The sequence below is a fragment of the Natator depressus genome, chromosome 23 (assembly GCF_965152275.1).
Source record: "Natator depressus isolate rNatDep1 chromosome 23, rNatDep2.hap1, whole genome shotgun sequence".
NCBI lineage: Eukaryota > Metazoa > Chordata > Testudines > Cheloniidae > Natator > Natator depressus.
In genome coordinates this window covers 2,073,044-2,095,787 of record NC_134256.1, presented here as the reverse complement: position 1 = coordinate 2,095,787, position 22,744 = coordinate 2,073,044, and the positions used below count along the sequence as shown (strand labels likewise).

At 58.1% G+C, this 22,744-nt stretch overlaps 1 protein-coding gene and 1 long non-coding RNA gene across 2 annotated transcripts; one reads left to right on the top strand and one right to left on the bottom strand.

The window, feature by feature from the left end:
* Window positions 1–1,505: 1,505 nt before the first annotated feature.
* On the bottom strand, window positions 1,506–7,377 carry LOC141976214 (gap junction delta-2 protein-like). Its single transcript, XM_074937045.1, has 2 exons — window positions 7,255–7,377; window positions 1,506–2,541 (listed from the first exon to the last, which is right to left on the bottom strand). Exons 1-2 carry the CDS (start codon window positions 7,323–7,325, stop codon window positions 1,722–1,724), a joined length of 891 nt encoding a protein of 296 aa, XP_074793146.1. The 5' UTR covers window positions 7,326–7,377; the 3' UTR covers window positions 1,506–1,721.
* Window positions 7,378–14,329: 6,952 nt separating this feature from the next.
* LOC141976654 (uncharacterized) lies at window positions 14,330–22,536 on the top strand. The gene is made up of 3 exons (XR_012636144.1): window positions 14,330–14,557; window positions 20,235–20,363; window positions 22,383–22,536. It is a non-coding gene; the product is annotated as an uncharacterized LOC141976654 (long non-coding RNA).
* The last annotated feature ends 208 nt before the right edge of the window (window positions 22,537–22,744 follow it).

The window sequence follows — 22,744 nt, the reverse complement described above, 5'->3', positions numbered from 1 at the left end:
ACAAGGGGCACTGTGGGATCTCACTGGCTGGCTGCATCTGCCTTTGCCCCCCCTTCTGGGCCTGGGAGGGGGCTGTGGCCTGGTCACCCCTGCCCTCACCCCCCCCTTCTGCCTCCAGTCCTCATGGGATTTATACCCACTGCCCCCCCTGCCAGCTGTCCCTCCCTTCATCCCTCCTCCCACCCACCGTCTGCCCCCAGTGGGGGCCAGGTGCTGGCCATGGGGAGGGGTCACGGTTTTAATGGGGCTCTGGGGTGTGACAGCCCCCAGCGGGCACAGCCGCACCACTACTCACAACCTGACACCAGCAGATGACGGCAGCCCAAGGGCTGTTCGGGGTCGGGGGGGGGGGGGGAGCATGGGGCTGTCACGGGGCGGCTGGGGGTCCGTGCTGGGCTCACACAGGAGTCACTAGGGTGTTGTTCCCCCCCTTTCTCTCCCCCCACCCCCTGGGGCTGAGCCATGTGGGGGGGGGGGTTTGTTCAACAACCCAGAGCTTCAGGGCAGTGAGGGGCTTAAAAGGTGAAAGTACTGGGGGGGAGGGGATGATGGGAGAGGATTATTAAAGGGAGGGCACAGAGCTAGGACTCCTGGGTTCTGTCTCCAGCTCTGGGAGGGGAGGGGTCTCTCAGGGTTGGGGGGGGGCGGGCTGGGAACTAGGATGCCTGGGTTCTATCCCTGGCCCTGCTGAGTGATCTTGGCCATGTCTTGCCCCCTCTCTGTGGCTCAGTTTCCCTCTCTGTAAATGGGGATGATGTTAACATGGCAGGGGGGGGGGGGGCAGCAGGAGACTGCAGCCCTCTCAGTGCTGGCGAAGGGCTGGACCATTATCTACAGGGGCTGGTTCTCCCCCCCCCCCCCCCCACCATGCAAAGTGCGGGGGGTGGGGGTGGGGGGGATATGGCCAGATGGTCACAGCCCAGAGCAGCTTAAGGGCTGAAATCCCAATGGGGCGGGGGGGTTCCTGGGACTGGCAGCGGGCGCTGAGCCAGAACCAGCCCCCGGCACCTCCCCCAGCCAGGCAGGGAGGGCCGATGGGATTGGGTGGGGGGGGATGGGACTGCCCCCTTTGCAGTCCCATCTCCCAGCCACAAGCTCCCCGTCTCTGGGGGGGGGGGGGTGTTGCTGACGGCAGGGAGCCGTCCACCCAGGGACACTTTGCCCCGTTTCTCTGCAGCCTGTGTCCCCCCGCCCCCCTGCAAGTGAGACGGGCCAGGCCGGACTGCCAGGGGAGAGCCCCCCCTTGCTCCCTGCAGCCCAGCCCCATCTACCACCCAGCTTATTTCCGAATGATTAAAAACTGCATCTGCTCATTGGTTTCCTTTTTTATTTCCAGCCCAAGGGCTGAGAAAAAGCCGGGAACGTGATCTGCCCGCCCCTTCTCCCTGCAGAAACACAACCAGCCCCCCCCCCCCCCCCCATTTATTCCTCACCCGTGGCTGATCCCAGGGCTGGAAAAGGCTGATGGGGGGGGGGGCGAGTTCCAGGAACCCTCCCCCTGGCTTGCACCATGTTGGAAGACTCCGAGGAACAATAAATAACTTTTGTTTTTTTAAAATGACTGGGAGCTTCCCACCCCAGGCTGGATCTGGGGGGGCGGGTCCCATGTCTCCCATTCAGCCCTTGGAGCAAACCTGCGGCGCCCCCCCCGCAGTCCGGAGGGGGCGCAGAGCGAGAGACCCCCGCCGGCGTTCGCACTGGAAAGCGGCCGGCCCCGGGGCTCAGACGTAGGCGGACTCGCTGGACTGGGTCCGGCCCAGCGGTGGCACCTGGGCCAGGGCCGCCAGGTCCTTCTTGCGCCCCTCGCAGACCGACTTGCGCCGGGCCTGCACGCCCCGCACGGCCGTCCGGATCTTGCGCCAGCCCAGGTGGTTGAGCTCGGCCAGGTTGAGCAGCACGCAGATCCCGCTCACGGCGAACATGAAGACCAGGAAGACGGTCTTCTCGGTGGGCCGGGAGACGTAGCACTCCACCTCCTTGACGCAGGGGTAGCGGTCGCACTCGAAGATGGCCGGCACGTGGAAGCCGTACAGGAAGTACTGGCCCGCCAGGAAGCCGATCTCCAGCGCGTTGCGGAAGACCACCTGGATGATGTAGAAGCGGGAGATGCCCTCCTGCCGCTTGACCTTGGCGCTCTTGGGCGGCCGCCGGGGGGCGCTGGGCAGCTCCTTGACCTCCAGGCAGTTGGGCTCCTCCTTGGCCGAGCCCTCGGGGTTGTGCACCAGAATCCCGTTGACGCTCCGCGCCTTCCGGGCGTCCTTCTCCAGCAGCGGGTAGAGGAAGGAGTAGCGCCGGTCCCGCTGCTTGGCCGACTGGTGGACCGAGTAGGTGATGAAGCAGAGGCTGGGCGTGCAGACCAGGATGATCTGGAAGACCCAGTAGCGGATGTGGGAGATGGGGAAGGCCTTGTCGTAGCAGGCCTGGTTGCAGCCGGGCTGCAGGGTGTTGCACGTGAACATGGTCTGCTCGTCCTCGTACACCGTCTCGCCCACGATGGCCACGATCAGGATCCGGAAGATGACGACCACCGTCAGCAGGATCCTGTGGGGGGGGGAGGGACCCAGCTGGGCGCGGCGAGGGGAGCAGGCCCCGCTCCGCCGGGAGCCCAGGCTGCGGGGGGAGTTCATGGCAGGCAGGACGCCTGGGTTCTTTCCCCAGTGCTGGGAGGGGAGTGGGGTCTAGTGGTTAGAGCGGGGGAGGCTGGGAGTCAGGACTCCTGGGTTCTAGCCCTGTCTCCAAAAGGGCACTGCTGGCTAGTGGTTAGAGAAGGGGGGGATCTGGGCTCCAGGACTCCTGAGTCCTATTCCTAGCTCTGTCATTCTCTTGCTGTAAAATCTCTACCAAAGTCCTTTCTCCCCCTGACCCCTCTGTGCCTCAGTTTCCCCCTCTGTATAATGGGATGCCTGATGCTTACTCATCTCCCATCCAGTGCATTAAATTCCCTCAATATTTACAGCCCCTGCCCGCCAGATCTCTTGCCTCAGAGGTGGTGGTGGGGGGGCGGGGTCTCTATAGTGTTTGGGGATAAACAGCTGGGGGTGACTGTCCGGGGCACCAGAAAGTTTAGCAGCACCAGGTGATTAAAGCCAGCAGCCCGGCCTCCTCTACACAGACCAGCTGTGCTAACGGGGGGCCCTGTTGCCCCCCATTGTGGAGCTACTGCCCCATGCCTGTCATGTGGGGGGGGGGGGTGAAGAACACCAGGAGGCTGGGGTGGGGCAGGGGAGTGAATTGAAGTGGGCCTGAATTGCTGGGGGCAGGGGAGAATCAAGGGCTGGGTTGTGTGGGGGTGACAGCTCCAGCAGCGGGGTTCACAATCCCCCAACCCAATAAAGCTGGGGGAGGGGACAACACTAGCCCCCTTCCCCCCCAAGCCCTCCAGGGCTGGGCAGGGGACATTCAGCCATCACCAGTCAGACCCCAAGCTCCTGGCAGCATTTCAAAAATCTCTTCTGTCTTGGGGGGTCTGAGACAGGATTGCTGATCTTTGTAGGTTGGCAAGACTGTGGGAGCTGCATTCAGGGGGAAGGGAGTCAGGACTCCTGGGTTGTATCCCAGCTCGGGGAGGGGAAGGGAGGGGGGGTCTAGTGGTTAGAGCAGGGGGGTGCTGGGAGCTAGGACGCCTGGGTTCGATCTATCCCAGCTCCAGCAGGGTGTTTGATGCACTTGACCTTTTGCCCTGCTGCCGGAGCGGGGAGAAGGGCCAGCACCTCTCGGTCCCTGATTCTCGGTGGCTTTCCCTGGGGCCTTTCACGCCCAACCCTGCACCCTTAGAATGCAGCTACCTCTGGGGTGGAGCGCCGCAGCCAGCAAACCCCAGCAGGCCAGGGGCTAACTCCATCAGGAAGACAAAGCCCACCCCAGGATCTGAATCTGTGGGGCCAGAGACAACCCCTCCACATGCCCACCAGCCGGTGGGCAGGGGGCAGCGCACGCAAACCCCACAGGGCTGAAACCAGCATCCTCCTGGCCTCAGTGATGGGGCAGCGGCCTCGTCTGTCTCTGCTCCCTCGGCACCGGTCACAATCTCACCCCGGGGGCTGGCAGTGGCCCAGACCCCGGCCAAGATCAGGGCCCTGTCGGGCCAGGCATCACAGACCCAGCAGGAGACAGTCCCTGCCCCAAAGAACTCATCATCTGAGCAAAGGGCAGATTTTTCTCCCACATTACAGCTGGGGAAACTGAGGCCCAGAGCGATGCAGCGACTTGCCCAGGGAATCAGGGCAGAGCAGGGATTAGAGCCCAGAGTCCCAGGGCATTAACCCCACGGCCGTGCCCTTCTGGGCCACTGACCTGCAGGAGAGCTGGTCCACCATATCCCCACCGCCCCAGCTGCCTAGGGCCCTGCCTGGAATGAGAGCCTCACGCCTGCGATCGATCCTCGCAGCCCCTGAAAGACAAACCTGCTAGACCCATAGTACAGACAGGGAAATTGAGCCAGGGGTTTCCACAAGGCCACCCAGGAACATAGTCACAGAGTTGGGGATGGAACCCAGGAGTCCTGGCTCTCAGCTCCCCTGCTCTAACCACTAGACCCCACTCCCCTACAATACATCATGCCCAGGTGCCCTTTAATGGAAGCTGATGAGTCAGATGATGGGCATAGGCTCACATGTGGGCCCCTCCCTCCCTGGAGCGAAGCCCCCAGGGCCTTCACCAGCCCAGTGACTCTGGGCGACGGGCCCCCACCGGGCCCCTGCCAGACGCCATGTGCTGGATTCTGCCCTGACGCAGGCTGGAGCCACCTGCTGCACCCCACTCCAACCAGCCCCACACCTGCTCCCACAGCCCAGCCCTGGACCCAGTGGAGAGGAATTGAGCGCTGCCGAGGGCAGCGTTACCGGATGGCCGGGCATCAGGGCTGTGCCTGGTGGTGGGGTGGAGCGCAGGAGGCCTGGCTTCCATTCCCAGCGCTGCCACAGACCCCCCGAGTCACCTCGGGCGGCTCGCCCAAGCTCTGTGCCTCCGTTTCCCCAGCCGTAAAATGGGTATAACAATCCCTCCTCGGTCTACCTGGGCGGGGAGAGCTATGGGGCAGGAGGATGGGGCGTATGCCCCACACCGCCGCTGAGAGGGTCCATTCGGAGGCGCCAGGGAGCAGGGATTGATTAATCAGCCACGAGGCGCAGCTGGGGAGGCGCCGGGAGGGGCCTGTGTAAAGCCAGGGAACTGGCAGCCGAAGGAGGCTCCAGGGAAGACCCGGGCTCCCCTGCCGGTGGGATTTTGATACCCCCCGGAGAAGGGGGAACCCCAGAGACAGCCGGCCAGAGGGCTGAGTCCCCAAGAGGAGGCTGCGGCTCCGGGAGCGAGGGGTCTGCGCGTGCAGGAGATCACTCACCGCAGGTGATGCTGACCCGTGACGGGCAGGGCCTGTCTCGGCCGGGGGTCTGTGTGGCGTGACAGGGGGGCCCCCTGGTCTCAGCCGGGGGTCTGTGTGGCGCCCACCCCTGATGCCCCGCAAGCTGGGATGACGGGTTGTTGCAGCACATGCCAGGGGACCCCTGGGCTGCTCATGCCCTCTGTGAGCTGGCGGCCGCTTGTCCTGCCCCGAGGCCAAACCCGCCAGGCCGCCCGCGAGCATCAGCTAGGAACCGTAGGGTGGGGAGTGAGGCTGGGGTCCGGGCCCTCAAGGCCCCACCCCGCTGTGTCCCGCTCGGGAACCCCTCCGCATCCGAACCCTCCTGCTCATCTCGGCCCCGATCCCGCTTCGCTCGGCCGCGGGGCCCTAAAACACGGTATGGGCCCAGCCCGGGTTCCCAGCCTGCCGACACAGTCCAGAACATGCAGCCAACCAGGGCCTGGGACCAGACCCGACAGCGTGATCCTGACACGGGGGTCAGTCCCTGCTGGGGAACGGCCCCCCCGACATGAGACGGGTGCCCCCAGGAATCTCACAGCCTGGAGTCAGTGTCCCCCACCATCCGTCCATCCTCCCCTGTCCCTCTCTCTCCTCCCGCCCTGCCCATCCCCTATGCCCCTTCCCCGTCCAGAGCCGCCTCCTCCCGGCCCCACTGCCTTGGTGGCTTTGTGCCAGAGCTGGAGGTTGCTCCCCCCTCCCGGGCGGCAGGGCCCCCCATGCCCCGTTTTCCCTGGCTGACTTCTAGGGTCAGGCCGGCGCGTCTGCCCCCGGGGCCTGCGGGCAGGGAGGGGACAGCGAGCGCGAGCAGCTGGCTGGTTCCCCCGGCACTGATCCGCAGCCCCGCGGGGAGGGCAGCTGCCGGCTCCTTCATTGCCCCCTGGCAGAGGGGTTGCCGGGTCGGAACAGGGCCCCTGGCGCCCCCCACACACATCGCCCCATATCCCCACACGCACCCCCCCCCCCCCCACCGCAGAGCAGGGTGGGTGCTGGGTTTGTTCTTCACACGGATAGCACCTCCCCCGGCCGGGATCCCCCAGCACGCGGTCTGCAAACCCCCCATCCCGTAGATCCGGGGCCGAACCCGCATTCTACAGAGGGGGAAACTGAGGCAGAATGAGGGGATGGGACTTGCTAAAGATCACTCGGGAAGGCTGTGTCCGGAATAGAACCTGGATCCTCCCTCCAGTCCCCCGGCTCTAACCCCTAGCTCTGCTCCCCTGCCAGAGCTGGGAGAGAACCCAGGAGTCCTGGCTCCACTCCAGAACTCCAGCATCCTGCTCTAACCACCAGACCCACTGGGCTCTCCCGGCGGGTAATTCGGGCGCATGCCTGTCCTGCTGCCCCAGCTGGCAACCCCGGCCCCAGCTCCCTGCCAGGGGCCCGTGCCCCGCCCCCGGCGGCCAGCCCCAAAGCCGGAGGGCGCAGGGGTGCTGGAACTCGGGGTGCTTCCGCACGCCTCGGCTTGACGCGGTTTCCATGAAACCCAGGATTTACCGTTCGGTGCAATGGCTCTCGGCACCCCCAGGACACAAACTCCTCCAGCCCCCCCGGGAGGGTGCATGTGCCCCCCGGCTCCCCTGTGGCCAGCGCCCCCCCCCCAGAGCCGGAGGGTGCACGGGACCAGCACCCCCCCCCAGAGCCGGAGGGTGCACGGGACCAGCCCCCCCCAGAGCCGGAGGGTGCACGGGGCCAGCCCCCCCCCCCGCAGAGCTGGAGGGTGCACGGGGCCAGCCCCCCCCCAGAGCCGGAGGGTGCATGGGGTCAGACCCCCCCCCCCAGAGCCGGAGGGTGCATGGGACCAGCCCCAGAGCCGGAGGGTGCATGGGGTCAGACCCCCCCCAGAGCCGGAGGGTGCACGGGGTCAGACCCCCCCCGGGCCCCCCCGCCCCGCGCACCTGCCGATCATCGTCGAGTGCTGCTGCACCGCGGCCTCCAGCAGCCTCTCCAGGATCGTCCACTCGCCCATCGCGGCGGGACCCCGGGCCGCTCCCCCGGCCCCGTCAGCGGCGGGGACCCCGGCGTCCGGGCCCGCGCCGGGCAGCCCGGCCCATGGGAGCGGGGCTGGGGCGCGCCCGCCGCGCGCGGCCACCTGCGCCGCTGCCGAGGAGGCCGGGGGCGGGAGGCGGCGGGGAGAGCGCGGCCCCCCCGGAGCGGGACGGGCGGGAGCCCGCGGGGGGGCCCGGGGCGGCCGGCGGGCAAAGGGAAGTGGGATCGCGCCCTGCGGGGGAGAGACGTGTGAAGGCGCCGAGGCACAAACACACAAACACACACACAGACAGACAGACACTGCAACAACACACACCCATCACACACACACACTGCAACACTGCCCAGACACACACACCCATCACACACACACACACAGCAACAACACACACCCATCACACACACACACACACACTGCAACAACACACACCCATCACACACACACACACACTGCAACACTGCCCAGACACACACACCCATCACACACACACACACACACTGCAACAACACACACCCATCACACACACCCACTGCAACACTGCCCAGACACACACACCCATCACACACACACACCCACTGCAACACTGCCCAGACACACACACCCATCACACACACACACACACACACAGCAACAACACACACCCATCACACACACACACACACTGCAACAACACACACCCATCACACACACACACTGCAACACTGCCCAGACACACACACCCATCACACACACATACACACACACAGACACTGCAACAACACACACCCATCACACACACACACACACTGCAACACTGCCCAGACACACACACCCATCACACACACACACACTGCAACAACACACACACCCATCACACACACACACACACTGCAACACTGCCCAGACACACACACCCATCACACACACACACTGCAACACTGCCCAGACACACACACCCATCACACACACACACACACACACACACACAGCAACAACACACACCCATCACACACACACACCCACTGCAACACTGCCCAGACACACACACCCATCACACACACACACACACAGCAACAACACACACCCATCACACACACACACACACACTGCAACAACACACACCCATCACACACACACACTGCAACACTGCCCAGACACACACACCCATCACACACACATACACACACACAGACACTGCAACAACACACACCCATCACACACACACACACACTGCAACACTGCCCAGACACACACACCCATCACACACACAAACACACACACAGACACTGCAACAACACACACCCATCACACACACACACACACTGCAACACTGCCCAGACACACACACCCATCACACACACACACACAGCAACAACACACACACCCATCACACACACACACCCACTGCAACACTGCCCAGACACACACACCCATCACACACACACACACACACACAGCAACAACACACACCCATCACACACACACACAGACACACACTGCAACACTGCCCAGACACACACACCCATCACACACACACACACAGACACTGCAACAACACACACCCATCACACACACACACTGCAACACTGCCCAGACACACACACCCATCACACACACACACACACAGCAACAACACACACACCCATCACACACACACACCCACTGCAACACTGCCCAGACACACACACCCATCACACACACACACAGCAACAACACACACCCATCACACACACACACACACACACACACACTGCAACACTGCCCAGACACACACACCCATCACACACACACACACACACACACAGCAACAACACACACCCATCACACACACACACAGACACACACTGCAACACTGCCCAGACACACACACCCATCACACACACACACACAGACACTGCAACAACACACACCCATCACACACACACACTGCAACACTGCCCAGACACACACACCCATCACACACACACACACACAGCAACAACACACACACCCATCACACACACACACCCACTGCAACACTGCCCAGACACACACACCCATCACACACACACACAGACACTGCAACAACACACACCCATCACACACACACACACACTGCAACACTGCCCAGACACACACACCCATCACACACACACAGCAACAACACACACACCCATCACACACACACACCCACTGCAACACTGCCCAGACACACACACCCATCACACACACACACACACACTGCAACAACACACACCCATCACACACACACACAGACACTGCAACAACACACACCCATCACACACACACACACTGCAACACTGCCCAGACACACACACCCATCACACACACACACACACACAGACACTGCAAGAACACACACACCCATCACACACACACACACTGCAACAACACACACCCATCACACACACCCACTGCAACACTGCCCAGACACACACACCCATCACACACACACACACACACAGAGCAACAACACACACCCATCACACACACACACACTGCAACAACACACACCCATCACACACACACACTGCAACACTGCCCAGACACACACACCCATCACACACACACACACACAGACACTGCAACAACACACACCCATCACACACACACACACACACACACACTGCAACACTGCCCAGACACACACACCCATCACACACACACACACACACACACACTGCAACAACACACACCCATCACACACACACCCACTGCAACACTGCCCAGACACACACACCCATCACACACACACACACACACACACTGCAACAACACACACCCATCACACACACACACTGCAACACTGCCCAGACACACACACCCATCACACACACACACACACACAGACACTGCAACAACACACACCCATCACACACACACCCACTGCAACACTGCCCAGACACACACACCCATCACACACACACACACACACACACTGCAACAACACACACCCATCACACACACACACTGCAACACTGCCCAGACACACACACCCATCACACACACACACACACACACAGACACTGCAACAACACACACCCATCACACACACACACACACAGACACTGCAACAACACACACCCATCACACACACACCCACTGCAACACTACCCAGGTACACACACCCATCACACACACTGCAACCACACACACATTGCAACAATGCCCAGATACATACACCCATAACACACATTGCAAGAGTGCATAAAGACGCGCGCACACACACACTGCAACAGCATGCACATATTGCAACAGTGCACAGACACACACATTACAACACCCATACATTGGAACAGCACACACTTTGCAACATTGCAGATACATACAGCCATAACACACATTGCAACCACAATGCACGCAGACACACGCACATTACAACAATGCACACATGCACACACATCACATACACTGCAACAACACACATTACAACAATACACAGATACATATGCCCATCACACACACTGCAACAGTGCGCGTGCACACATCGCAACAATGCACACATACACACACATTGCAGCAATGCACACACATACACCTATCTCACACATTGCAACAACGCGCGCACACACATTGCAACAATGCACTCACACAAATATTCACACATCACAACACACATACACACAAATACACATCCCAAGCATGTGCGCACACACAGACACACTCCCAAATTGCAGCACTAAACACATGCCACAACAATGCACACACACACAAATCACAGTGCAACAATATACACATCACAACAATGCACCCACACCCAGCTGTGAAGAACTTTCCAGCCTTAGAGGACGAGCCTGGGTGAGGACAGGCTGTGAGATGGGTTTGTTTTGTCCTGTGCACACACATTGCCGTGTTTGCAGTGTTTCCACAAACAGCCATGAACGGGAATGCGTGGCAGGTTTGTGTGCTGGTGTGTTGAAGGGTCTCTTGGCACACGCGCACACACAGGTGTATTGCAGGATTTCGGTGCCGTCACACACCTACTCTGCTGGGTTGCAATAGCCGCACACACTGGATGTGTTACGGTATCCCTGTCCACACACACACACACTTTTCTCTAATGCCCTAGTGCGAGGGCTGTTCTCAGCTCCCATTCCCCCTGAGGGTCAGTAGCAGGGGGCTGGGGGTCAGGTCTGAAGGGCACCGGCAGAGCTGGGGGTGGGAGCCTGTCAGCCAGGGAGCGGCTCCATGACGAGGGCAGAGAGGGAAACTGAGGCACAGAGCGGGACAGTGACTCGCCCGAGAGGTCAGTGGCCGAACTAGAGCCCTAGTCCCGGTCCGGCACCGCACCGCACTGTCTGACGGACAGCTGTCTGTCGGTCTGTGTGTCTGTCCCATGCTCATCCCACAAGGAGCCGAGAGGGGGCATTTCCGTTCCAGGGGGCGGTTCAGAGGATGAGCCCCCGGACTGGGGAGATGATTATTGGGGGGGGGCAGTTATTGGCGGTGGGGGGAAGGCTGTGGCTTCTGCTGATGCTGGCCCCCCCCCCCCGGCGGCGTCTGTCCCCGGGCGATCCCAGCCAGGGCACCCCGCGCCTCCCTCCGCCAGCGCCCCAAGGAGCCGCCCGCAGCCGTGGGACAAAGGCAGGGGCTGGCTAAGAGTAGGCAGCCTTGTATGTCCCCCCCATAGTGATGCCCCAGCAGCGCAGAGCAGTGGGGTTCAGGGGTGACCGATGTGGGGGGCTGGTTTAGGTTCGGCTCTGACCTCCTGCATGTTTTTTGGGGGGTAGATTTGGGGACCCCCCCGCAGGGTTGGGTTTTTTTGCAGCATCTGCTACAAAGCAGCCCACGGTAGGTTCAGGGTTGTGTGATGAGCACTTCCTCACCCCCACCTAATGGCCACACGGGGTATTGCAAGACCTGTCTCTGGCAGCTGGGAGTTGGTTAATTAAGCAGGTTCGCTAATTACCCCAGCGTGGTTGGTTATTGAAGGGTGCTGGAGCTCCTGCAAACTGTCCCGGTTGGCACCGCACGGCCGTGGGCTGTGGTATGAATCTCCACCGTGCCAGACCGCCCCCCTCTGCGTGGTGCTCAGCATGGGGACACGGCTTCCTGCAGCGCCCCCCCCGGTACACGGGTGTGTACACGCGCGCACACGCATGCGAGTCTCGACAGCCCCTGCCTCAGAGGTCAGGGCTCCTGGGTTCCATGTCCCCCTCTGCCGGGCAATGCCAGGCAAGCCGCTTCCCTGTTCCGTGCCTCAGTTTCCCTTCCCACCCTTTGTCTGGTTAGACTGGCAGCTCTTTGGGGCAGGGACTGTCTCCCGCTCCGTGTCTGTGCAGCACCCGGGACAATGGGGCCCTGTGCCTGGCCCGACGGGGGGGCCCCGATCTCCATCGGGCTGTGTGCACCAGTCATATGCCTAATAACTGTTTAACAGCGACAGGACGCGATGCATTCTCCCTCCCTGGGGAGCTCTTTCCTCGGAGGGCTGCTTAGCTCAGCCTCCGGTGTCTGGACTGGAACCAGGGACCCAGGGGGAGGTTCTCTGGACTGGCTTGTGCTGGGGGGGGTCAGGTGCCCTTGCCTAGCGAGAGCCGCCCAGCGCCACGCTCGGCCCTTAAAAGACATGGCCCCGATCGCCCTCCCTACCCCGTCAGCCGCAGGGCGTCGCTGGTTGACGATGATACAGGGCCTGCACGCCCGCTCCCTGCCGTCGGCCGGTCCTGTCCTCGTGCAAAGAGCTCAGCGCCCGGGGGGGTCAACGCCGCGGGCCGGGAGCCCATTCGCTAGCGGAATGGGGTTAGCCCAGCCGTAGCCTCGCTCCCGGCGCCCCCGCAGTGAACTAACCCCATTGCCATCGTAGTCATCAGCTCCCCCCCATCGCCTCCAGCTCACGGGCGGGAGGGGCTGGCGACGTGTCCGGTGTCTGACTGGAGGCTCAAGACGTAACACGCGGCGCTGGGACTGGCAGGGCGCTGTACAGGCTGGAGATGGGCAAACACGGGGCGGGGGGAGGGAGGTGGCTGTTGGTTGCAGGGTGTCTGTGTAATGGGTGTACTCTGTGTGTGTCTGTGTGCACATGCACTGGATGTGTGTTGCATTGGGTGCGGTGTGCATGTGTAATGAGTGTGTGTTGGGCACGCAAGGTGTGGAATGAGCATGTGGGGCGTGCAATGAGCGTGTGTGGGGCGTGTAATGAGCGCCTGGTGGGCATGCGGGGCATGTAATAAGCGTGTGCGGCGAGTGTAATGAGCACGTGCGGGCATGTAATGAGTGTGAGTGGGGTCTGTGGGTCATATAATGAGTGTGTGGCCATGCAGGGAGTGTAATGAGCCCGTGTGGGGTGTGCAATGAGTGTGGGGTGTGTGTAATGAGCACCTGTTGGGCATTTGGGGTGTGTGGCGTGTGTAATGAGCATGTGCAGGCGTGTAATCAGTGTGAGCAGGTTATGTGGGTCATGTATGGCCGTACAGGGCGTGTCATGAGCCCGTGCGGGGCATGTAACACCCCCAGCCGCTCTGGCCCATGGCTGCGTCTAACCAGGGCCCAGCTGTGTCCTGGGCAGGCCGGGGGAGAAACAAGGGCTGGCAAAGTGCCACACTGCCTGGCCATGTCTCCCTGCCCCAGAGACAGCGGCAGGCAGGGAAAGGGGTTGTGTCCTGGGGGGACTTTTGGGGCTGGATTGTTAAGGGGGCAGAGCCCCCCTCTCTGCCCCAATGCACCACACTGGAAATGGGTGTCCACAGATAAGAGCCTACTACTGCTGCCAGCTGGCAGAGCTGGTCCCGCAGCAGAGCCCCAAGCTCTGGGGACAAAGGCAGCGGTTCCAGCAGAGGCTCAGGCAGGCAGTGACGGGGGTTCGGTTCCTGGCACCACTGCAGATTGTGTGTGTGACCTTGGGCCCAGTGCAGAAAAGGAGACAATGACGCTCCTCCAATGAAGGAACGTGTGTAAATGCTCCGGGAGCGTCTGGGTGCCCAATGCGGGGCCGGCGCTCTGTGGGGGGCGGCTAGCTGGCTCTGAATGCAGCTCTTTGGGGGTGGCCAGCAAGGTTTATTGCAATGATCTGTTTCTCCTCCTCTAGGAGTGGAATATCCCTGCCGCGATCCTGCCACCGGGGTCGATCTCCGGCGCCCCTCCTAGCACGGAAGCTGCAGCGGAGATCAGAGCTGTTTGCTTTGCTGTGGTTACAGGGACGCGCCTGATGGGCTGGAAATCCCACGGCCGCCCTAAGGTCACGCATGGAAGAAAAAGGCCCCTCTAGCCCTGGGTCCTCTCAGCCTCCAGAGGTAAGTTGGTATCGAGCACAGCGGCCTCCAGACAGCTATTTATGTTGCTGTAACACTTGATCGAGATCAGGGCCCCGTCGCACTGGGCGCTGCCCAGACACCAATCGAGATCAGGGCCCCGTCGCGCCGGGCTCTGCCCAGACCCCGACCGAGATCAGGGCCCCGTCGTGCCGGGCGCTGCCCAGATCCCGACCGAGATCAGGGCCCCGTCGCGCCGGGCTCTGCCCAGACACCAATCGAGATCAGGGCCCCATCGCGCCGGGCTCTGCCCAGACCCCGACCGAGATCAGGGGCCCGTCGTGCCGGGCGCTGCCCAGACCCCGACCGAGATCAGGGCCCCGTCGGGCCGGGCGCTGCCCAGACCCCGACCGAGATCAGGGCCCCGTCGGGCCGGGCGCTGCCCAGACCCCGACCAAGATCAGGGCCCCGTCGGGCCGGGCGCTGCCCAGACCCCGACCGAGATCAGGGCCCCGTTGCGCCGGGCGCTGCCCAGACCCCGACCGAGATCAGGGCCCCGTCACGCCGGGCGCTGCAGAGATACAGCTGGAGACAATTCAGCTGAGTGACCAGCGTGCTTAGCCCAGTGAGCCTACAATAACAAACCTGCTTGAGCAGTCCCAGTGCTCCCGAGAGACCCTACAATAACAAACCGTGTGCATAGCTCCAGCACTCAGGAGGGACCCTACAATAACAAACTTCGCTTTCCCTGCCACTTCTTGAATTCCCCACTCCCTCGCCTCCCAGAGGTCTCCTGCTCGCTGGCTGGTGGGGGCGCGGGTGTTAAACCAGTGGAGATGGGTCGGGGTCCCCCCTGCCGCCTCCATGCATGAGGCGGGCTAGGAGTGCGAGAAAGTCGTTGCCATGGTGACGCAAGGTGGCAGGCGGGTTGGCGCGCTCGGCTGTGACCTCGTTAAAGCTGATCGGCGGGTGGGACTCGCTCCGTCGTTAGGCAACTTAGGGCTCAGCGGGGGATTTGTGTCCCACCCCACCCGGTGTCCCGGTTATCCCAGGGCCCTGCCGGGCCGCTGGCAAGAGCTGCTGGCTGCCCGCTGACCAGGGGGTGCTGGGCGCCCGTGTCATTGAGAGCTGTCCTTTTATCTTCGTTAATCGGAGCACGGAGCAGCTTGAGGGCCGGCAGCGTCGCTGGGGCAAAGGCCGCCCTGGACGTGGGGCAGGGGGTATGCAGCAGGCAGGGCCTGGGCATGGCTGGCTAGCAGTCCCGGACTCCTGGGTTCGATTTCCTGCTCGTGGAGGGAGCAGGAACAGTGCAGTGGGTGGGGATAGGACGAGGCGTCTATTCCTCGCTCTGCTGTGGGACTGCAGACAGCTCCCTTCACTCTCCGCACGACAGTTTCCAGTTTTGCTTGCTTAGGCTGGGGGCTCTTTGGAGCAGGGATGGTACCTTGGAATCTGGGTGGCGCCCGGCCCCATAGGGGCCCCAATCTGGGTCCTGAACAGAGACTCCCTGAGTCCCCAGTGCACAAATCCCCGGATTAATGGGAATTAGGAGTGTCTGTTTCTTAGAGAGGTGGAGCCCAACCCTGCCCCTTTCGTCTGTATTTCACTCCTGGCTGATTTCAGTGGGAAAGACCCCTAGGGGTCTGTCCACACTGCGCACCAAGCCCCGGCTCTGACTCCGGTTTGAGCCCACACACAAATTCGTCTGACTTGGGTCAGCTCAGGACCCAGGTCCAACTAAGGACCCATCCATGGGGGTCTGAGCCCAAGTCCTCCTAAGACTCCGGTCCGAGCCCTGCCATCCTGCAGTGTGGACGCAGCTCCAGCTGCAGCGCCGAGCAGAAGGTCTGTGTCATGCAGTCTGGCTGGGAGACCTGGGGCTGGCAATTGCAAGCCCAATGCAGCGTGGACCCGAGTCCACTTGGGTCCCCCAGACCTGGTTTTACAAAGTAGTGTGGACATATTCTAATTCCCGCCAATGCACTGTACAGGAGCCTGAGCACCTGACACCAGGCTGAGGGGGTCAATCACATGGCAGGGCGCCTAGGGGTTAGCCGTTGCAGGGTCTTATGTCCCTCTGTGGAGTTTAGCTCTCACGGGCTTTTGGAAACGTGACTCTCTGAGCCCTTTGGCGGGCTGCGGAGGAGAGGAGAATCCTGTGGCAGCTGCTTCTTCCGTCACAAAACAAGCTGGGTGCAAATCGCTACCAACCCACCAGCCTCCCCTCCTGGCCACGTTGTCCCAGAGAGCTGAGCCCGAACCTGCTCTCGGGCAGCTGAATCTGGGTTATCTGCAGACCCAGCGCTGCTCCAGAGGAGGGCAGACAGCTGTGTTGATGCTCTGGTTAACCAGAAACAGGTACGGTGGGCGGGCAACAGGAGATCAGTGTTGGAGTTAATGATGCATAAAGAAGCTAGCAGTGTGAGATGTCTCCTCCCAGCACCCAGAGACCTGGGGGGAACCCAACGGGCCTGCTCTGTGCTGGCCCCCAGCCACCTGCATCACAAATCTAGGTGCGTCTTTTTTTAGATCCTGTGAGAGCAGCATGATTTGATCTAAGGGACTGGGCATGAGGCTCTGCGCCCAGCCTCCTGGGTTCCCCACTTTGAGAGCTCGAATAGTGCAAGGGGACTGGGAGTCAGGACGCCTGGGTTCTGTTTCCTTTTATGGGAGGGAGGGTCATTGAATGGTAAGAGGGACCAAAAACCTGGAAAATCCCCCAAAATGATTTTTTTTTTTCCCTGAAAAAAACCCCACAACCAGCCAAACAACAAAAAAAAAAAAATAGTGTGTTTGGTGGGAAAGGACTGTTTTGGGTTGGAAACAAACAATAATGACAACTCACTGCAGCCGACAGCCTCCCTAGGAAGGGTGGGGCCGGTGGGAGTGGTTTCTGCTCCATGTTTTGGCAGCAGGTAGCTCATTAACAGGTCATGGCTTTTACCAGGGGGTCTCAAAGACCTTGACAAAGGAACGCAGGGTCATTATACCCCTTCCACAGATGGGGAAACTGAGGCAGAGGGTTTGCTAAGGTCACCCACAAGGCCAATTCTCTCTTCACTAGGCCACGCTGCTTACCCTTTCAGGCCATACGTTATAACACCGAATGAGCTGATTCCTCACCTCCATGCTGGGGTACCCTGGGGATGGCACATGGGCAAGGTTTCTCTGTTTCTGTCTGAGCCCTACCTGTCCTGTGGAAAGAAGACATTTGTCTCCAGAGCTGTCAGTCAGCAATAGATCCCCCTGCCCCCAAATACAGGCTAGATCAAAGGGGCTTGAAGGGGGGGGGTGCAATACCTTTGAAACCTCCCTTGTCTTTGCTCTCCAAGGGAAGCCTGTTGACTTGAGCTCCTGGAATGTTAGTCCTCAGGGCCCAGCTGTTTATCTAGCAACTGAAGTGTGCAGGGGTTGGGGAGAAGGTGGGTTTTGCCAGCTGGCTTCGCTCTGAAATGTGCGCCCTGTTGCCCTCGGTTTGGCACCTGCTTCCTGGGGAATGGACACAGCAAATTATTAATGAACTCAGGGCAGGCAGGGCACTGGCCACTCCAGCAGTGAGTCATCCCTGAGCAACGGGATGAGCATGTGGCAAAAATCACCTGGGAGATGGGGGTTCAATTCCTAGCTTGGCCAAGGCCTCCCTGGGTGACCTTGGGTCTGCATCTCCCTGGGCCTGAGTTTCCCCAGCTGTAAAATGGGTTCCTTTGTCTGATTAGATTGTAAGATCTTTGGAGCAACGACTGTCTCTGGGTCAGGGCAGCACCCGGTCCAGTGGAGCCCTGATCCTGGCTGAGGTCTCTGTGTGCTACCATATTAAAGTAAGTTGTTTTGCCAAATCAAAAGCCCAGATCCAAACACTTCTCCCTAGCACCTGAGAAAGGCTTGAAGCTGGATCTGAACTTCCAGCGGGTCTATTCCCTCCCCTGAAATGAACCACACCCTGGAAGTCTGGATCAAACTATAGCTGCTGGCACAGTCCAAAAGGAAATCCCAGCTCCTGACAGCCACGAATTTTGAGCCCAACATTCCTCTCTCAGACTCATCCCTAAGTTAACTGGGGGCTTTTTGTGCTGGACATAGCTGAGAGTCCAGCACAAAAAGCCCCCAGTTAATTTAGGGCTACATTTGCAGGAGGGGATGCGACAGAGAAATCAGCAGAGAAACCTGCCCTTTACTGAGCAGATTAAGCCCTTTAATTACCTTGATCAAGCTGCCTGGCCAAACTCAGGATCAAACAGCTACTTCTGCTAATCTCAGAAGCAGAGTCAACATGGCTTGTTTTCACTCCTGGCGCCACACAGGAGCCTGTCCCTGTCTCTGTCTCTCGAGGGGCTCCCAAGAAGCAAAGCAAACCACAGGCTGACTCACTGCGGGTGGGCAGACAAGGAAGCTGATAAATCAATATTGACCCAAAGCACTCTTGGCACACAATAGATCTGCAATAGATGAGGTCATTACCTCTCCCAGAGTGCCGAGGTGGCTGGGGGTTTGAACCAGCCCTGGAAGAGGGGGGAAGCGCCCTGGCCCCCTTGGGAGAGATGAAGGAGGAAAACAAATAATGATCTTTTGGGTCAGCTTCTGTGGTTGGGGCAGCTGGGGCCTTGGGACTGGGATCCGCCTAGATGGCGAGCACTAGGAACTCCAGGGAGGAGGGCTTGGGGGACGGGCTGGCTCAGGGGCGTGGGGAAAGGGACACTGGGCCTTTCTCTTCTAGAGGGTCCTGGCTCTGGTCTGGCCCCAAACTGGGGGCATAGGCGGGCTCAGGGAACAGGGGGTCTCTCCCCTCTAGGGTAGCAGTTTCAGTCTGACGCCAGGTCAGGGAGGGAGCAATTGGCATTGATCCTGGGGGGCGGGGGTTGCCTTCCTCTGCCACATGGGGCACAGGTTAGTTGCAGGTTTAAACTAGTGTAACTGGAGGATTCTGTCACTTGAAGTCTTTAAATCCTGATTTGAGGGTTTCAGTAACTCAGCCAGAGGTTAGGGGTGGGTGAGGTTCTGTGGCCTGCAGTGTGCAGGAGGGCAGGCTAGATCAGGGGTTCTCAAACTGGGAGCTGGGACCCCTCAGGTGGTCTCAAGGTTATTACGTGGGGAGTCACGAGCTGCCAGCCTCCACCCCAAACCCCGCTTTGCCTCCAGCATTTATAATGGTGTTAAATATATATATAAAAAAAATGTTTATGTGTAAGGGGGGGTTGCACTCAGAGGCTTGCTGTGTGAAAGGGGTCACCTGTACAAAAGTTTGAGAACCACTGGGCTAAATGATCATGATGGTCCTTTCTGGCCTAGTTCACAGCTTCCAGGCCTAGTTCAGGATTGAGCATGGGGGTCTAGTGGCCAGCACGGGGGACTGGCAGCCAGGATTCCTGGGGTTCTTGATTCTGTGTGTGACCACAGGCAAGTCACGTCCTCTCGCTGCACCGGTCTCCCACCACGTGTAAAACACTTACCTCAAGGGGCAGGATGATTTGTCTTAATAGTAGGAAAGTGCTTGGAACCATGCGAATAATCAAAGCGCTCTTGAGGTGCCGCCAGATTCTGTGCAACACCCTTTTTCAGAAATTCAGCAAATCGGTAGCATCAGATCCCAAAACGCATGCTGGGGAGAAGAGATTGCTGACTGTTAAGTGCGTAATAATACACAAACCCCAGCCTCGGTACATATTTGCCTGCGAGAACAGAGTGGTGCAGGTACATAACCTGCGTTATATTTATTTTAAAGGCATGAATGGTATTTACTCAACCCAGCAGCATGGCTTCTCCAGCATCCAGCAAATAACAGCGGGTCTTAACACAGAAACACACCAAAATATTTACCTGGCAGCAGAAATTGTCCTGATCTCTCAGCCAGGTAAGTTACAAGGGCCTGGTCCCAAAGGGCAGCGCTACCAGCTTTCGTAAGTCTCGCCGCATTTTGTTGTTTTCAGATCCCCAGCTCTTGGAGTCACGTGACTGCTTAAGAATCTCCACTTTCTTTTCTTTTGTTAACCAAAGGTCATTGTCGAGCCCTCCGGGTTGCAGAGAAATGCTTAGAAACGTGACCTGAGCACCCCGAAAGGAACTGCAACAAATACAAAGATCCCAAAATTCATTTAAAAAAAAAATCTCCTGAGTTTTTTTATTTTTAAACCAGTCTCGTAATCTTTGACCATTCGGAGTTGATCCTCTGGGGTAGCAAAGTCAGAGTGGAGTGTAAATTAGCAGGATTGCAAATGAACATCAGAATGGCCATAGTGGGTCAGACCAATGGTCCATCTAGCCCAGAGTCCTGTTTTCCGACAATGGCCAGTGCCAGCAGCTTCAGAGGGAATGAACAAAACCGGGAAGTTATCAAGTGATCCTTTCCCTGTTGTCCACTCCCAGCTTCTGGCAGTCAGAGGTGTAGGGATGCCTAGAGCAGGGGGTTGCGTCACTGACCATCGTGGCTAATAGCCATTGATGGACCTGTCCTCCCGGGACTTATCTAGTTCTTTCTTGAACCCTGTTATGCTTTGGTCCTTCACGACATCCCCTGGCAATGAGTTCCACGGGTGACTGTGCATTGGGTGTAGGAGTTTTCTTATGTTTGCTTTAAACCTGCTACTTATTAATTTCATCAGGTGACCCCTGGTTCTTGCGTTCTGTGAAGGGGTAAATAGTACGTCCCTAGTCACTTTCTCCACACCAGTCATGATTTCATAGTCCTCGATCAGACCTGCCCCACCCCTTAGGCGTCTCTTTTCTAAGCACCGTCCAGCAGGGGTCAGAATTAGAGGGGTCAGGTTGGATTTACACTCCTATGGGTGAGAGGCCAGCACATTAGGTACCTATTTCCCACAGGGACAGATTTTACCCCAGGGTCCCTTGATTTGGATTGATTTGGACCAAAGGAAAATCAGACACTGAAAAATGACCACAGGGTCACCAGATTGGTGCATGATGGGAGACGTAGCCCCAGCAGGGAGCCTGGCCTGGGGGTGAATTCGAACTCTCATTGTGCTTCGTGGCGGCATTTCAGAAGTGAAAGATTTTTATTTTCAGTTTGTTTTACTGAAAACGTGAACATTTCCCTGAAACATTTTAATGAAAACAAAACAATTTGTGTGTGTGTTTTGTCTCAATTTTCCATGGAGAAAAAAAACATTTTCCAACCAGTTTTAATGGTACGGCCAGACAGGACCACTGTGATCATTTGGTCTACTCCAACCCCCTGTATAATACAGGTGTTGGTACTTATATGCCAGATCTTTGGTTTTCTTAATTCTACTAAACCCTTAGCTTCAATGAGATCCTGTGGCAAGGAGTTTCAAAAGCTAATTATACCTGATATGAAAATGTATTTCCTATGGATGAATGGAGAAATACAACCAGAATTGTTTTCTTTTTTTAAGCAAGGTAGCAATATTTTATTTAACTCTTTGCCTTTTTCCTGTCTCTAAAGAAGTTATAAAATATAAACACAGGTGTGACATGAAATATATATATATATATATATATATATATGAGTGCACAGGGAGATTCCAACTGCAAGTATTTAGACTGTCCCTGATTTTCAATATTATTCTAAGAAATGAAACGATCAAGTTAAAAAATAACCAATAGCTTTTTCCAATCTCTACATTTTTCTTTAAAGGCGAATAAATAAATGGATTTGGAATGCATTATTAAGTACAATTAAAAGGATTATGTGATGATTGTGATCATATTAGAATTGTAATATCTCGTTCTGATGCAGTGCATTCCATCTGTAGATCTCCAAGCTACAGCCTGTTAAAAAAACAAAACAAAAAAACATTTATTTTCCCAATAAAAATGGCTTTTAGACCAGAATGAACATTTGAATGGAGAATTTTCATTTAAGCCAACATTTTCTAGTTTATTTTTTTCATAGATTCCATGGCTAGAAGGGACTGTTGTGATCATCTAGTCTGACCTGTAAAACACAGGCCCGAGAACTTCCTCAAGATCGTTCCTAGAGCAGATCTTTTAGAAAAACATCCAATCTTGATTTAAAAAGTGTCAAGTGATGGAGCATCCACCACAACCCTTGGGTAAGTTGTTCCAATGATTAATTACTGCATTGTTAAAAACGTGCCTTATTTCCAGTCTGAATTTCTCTAACTTCATCTTCCAGCCACTGGAGAATGTTACACCTCTCTCTGCTAGATTAAATATTTGTTCCTCATGTAGATCCTTATAGACTGTAATCCAATCACCCCTTCACCTTCTCTTTAAGTAAATAGATTGAGCTTG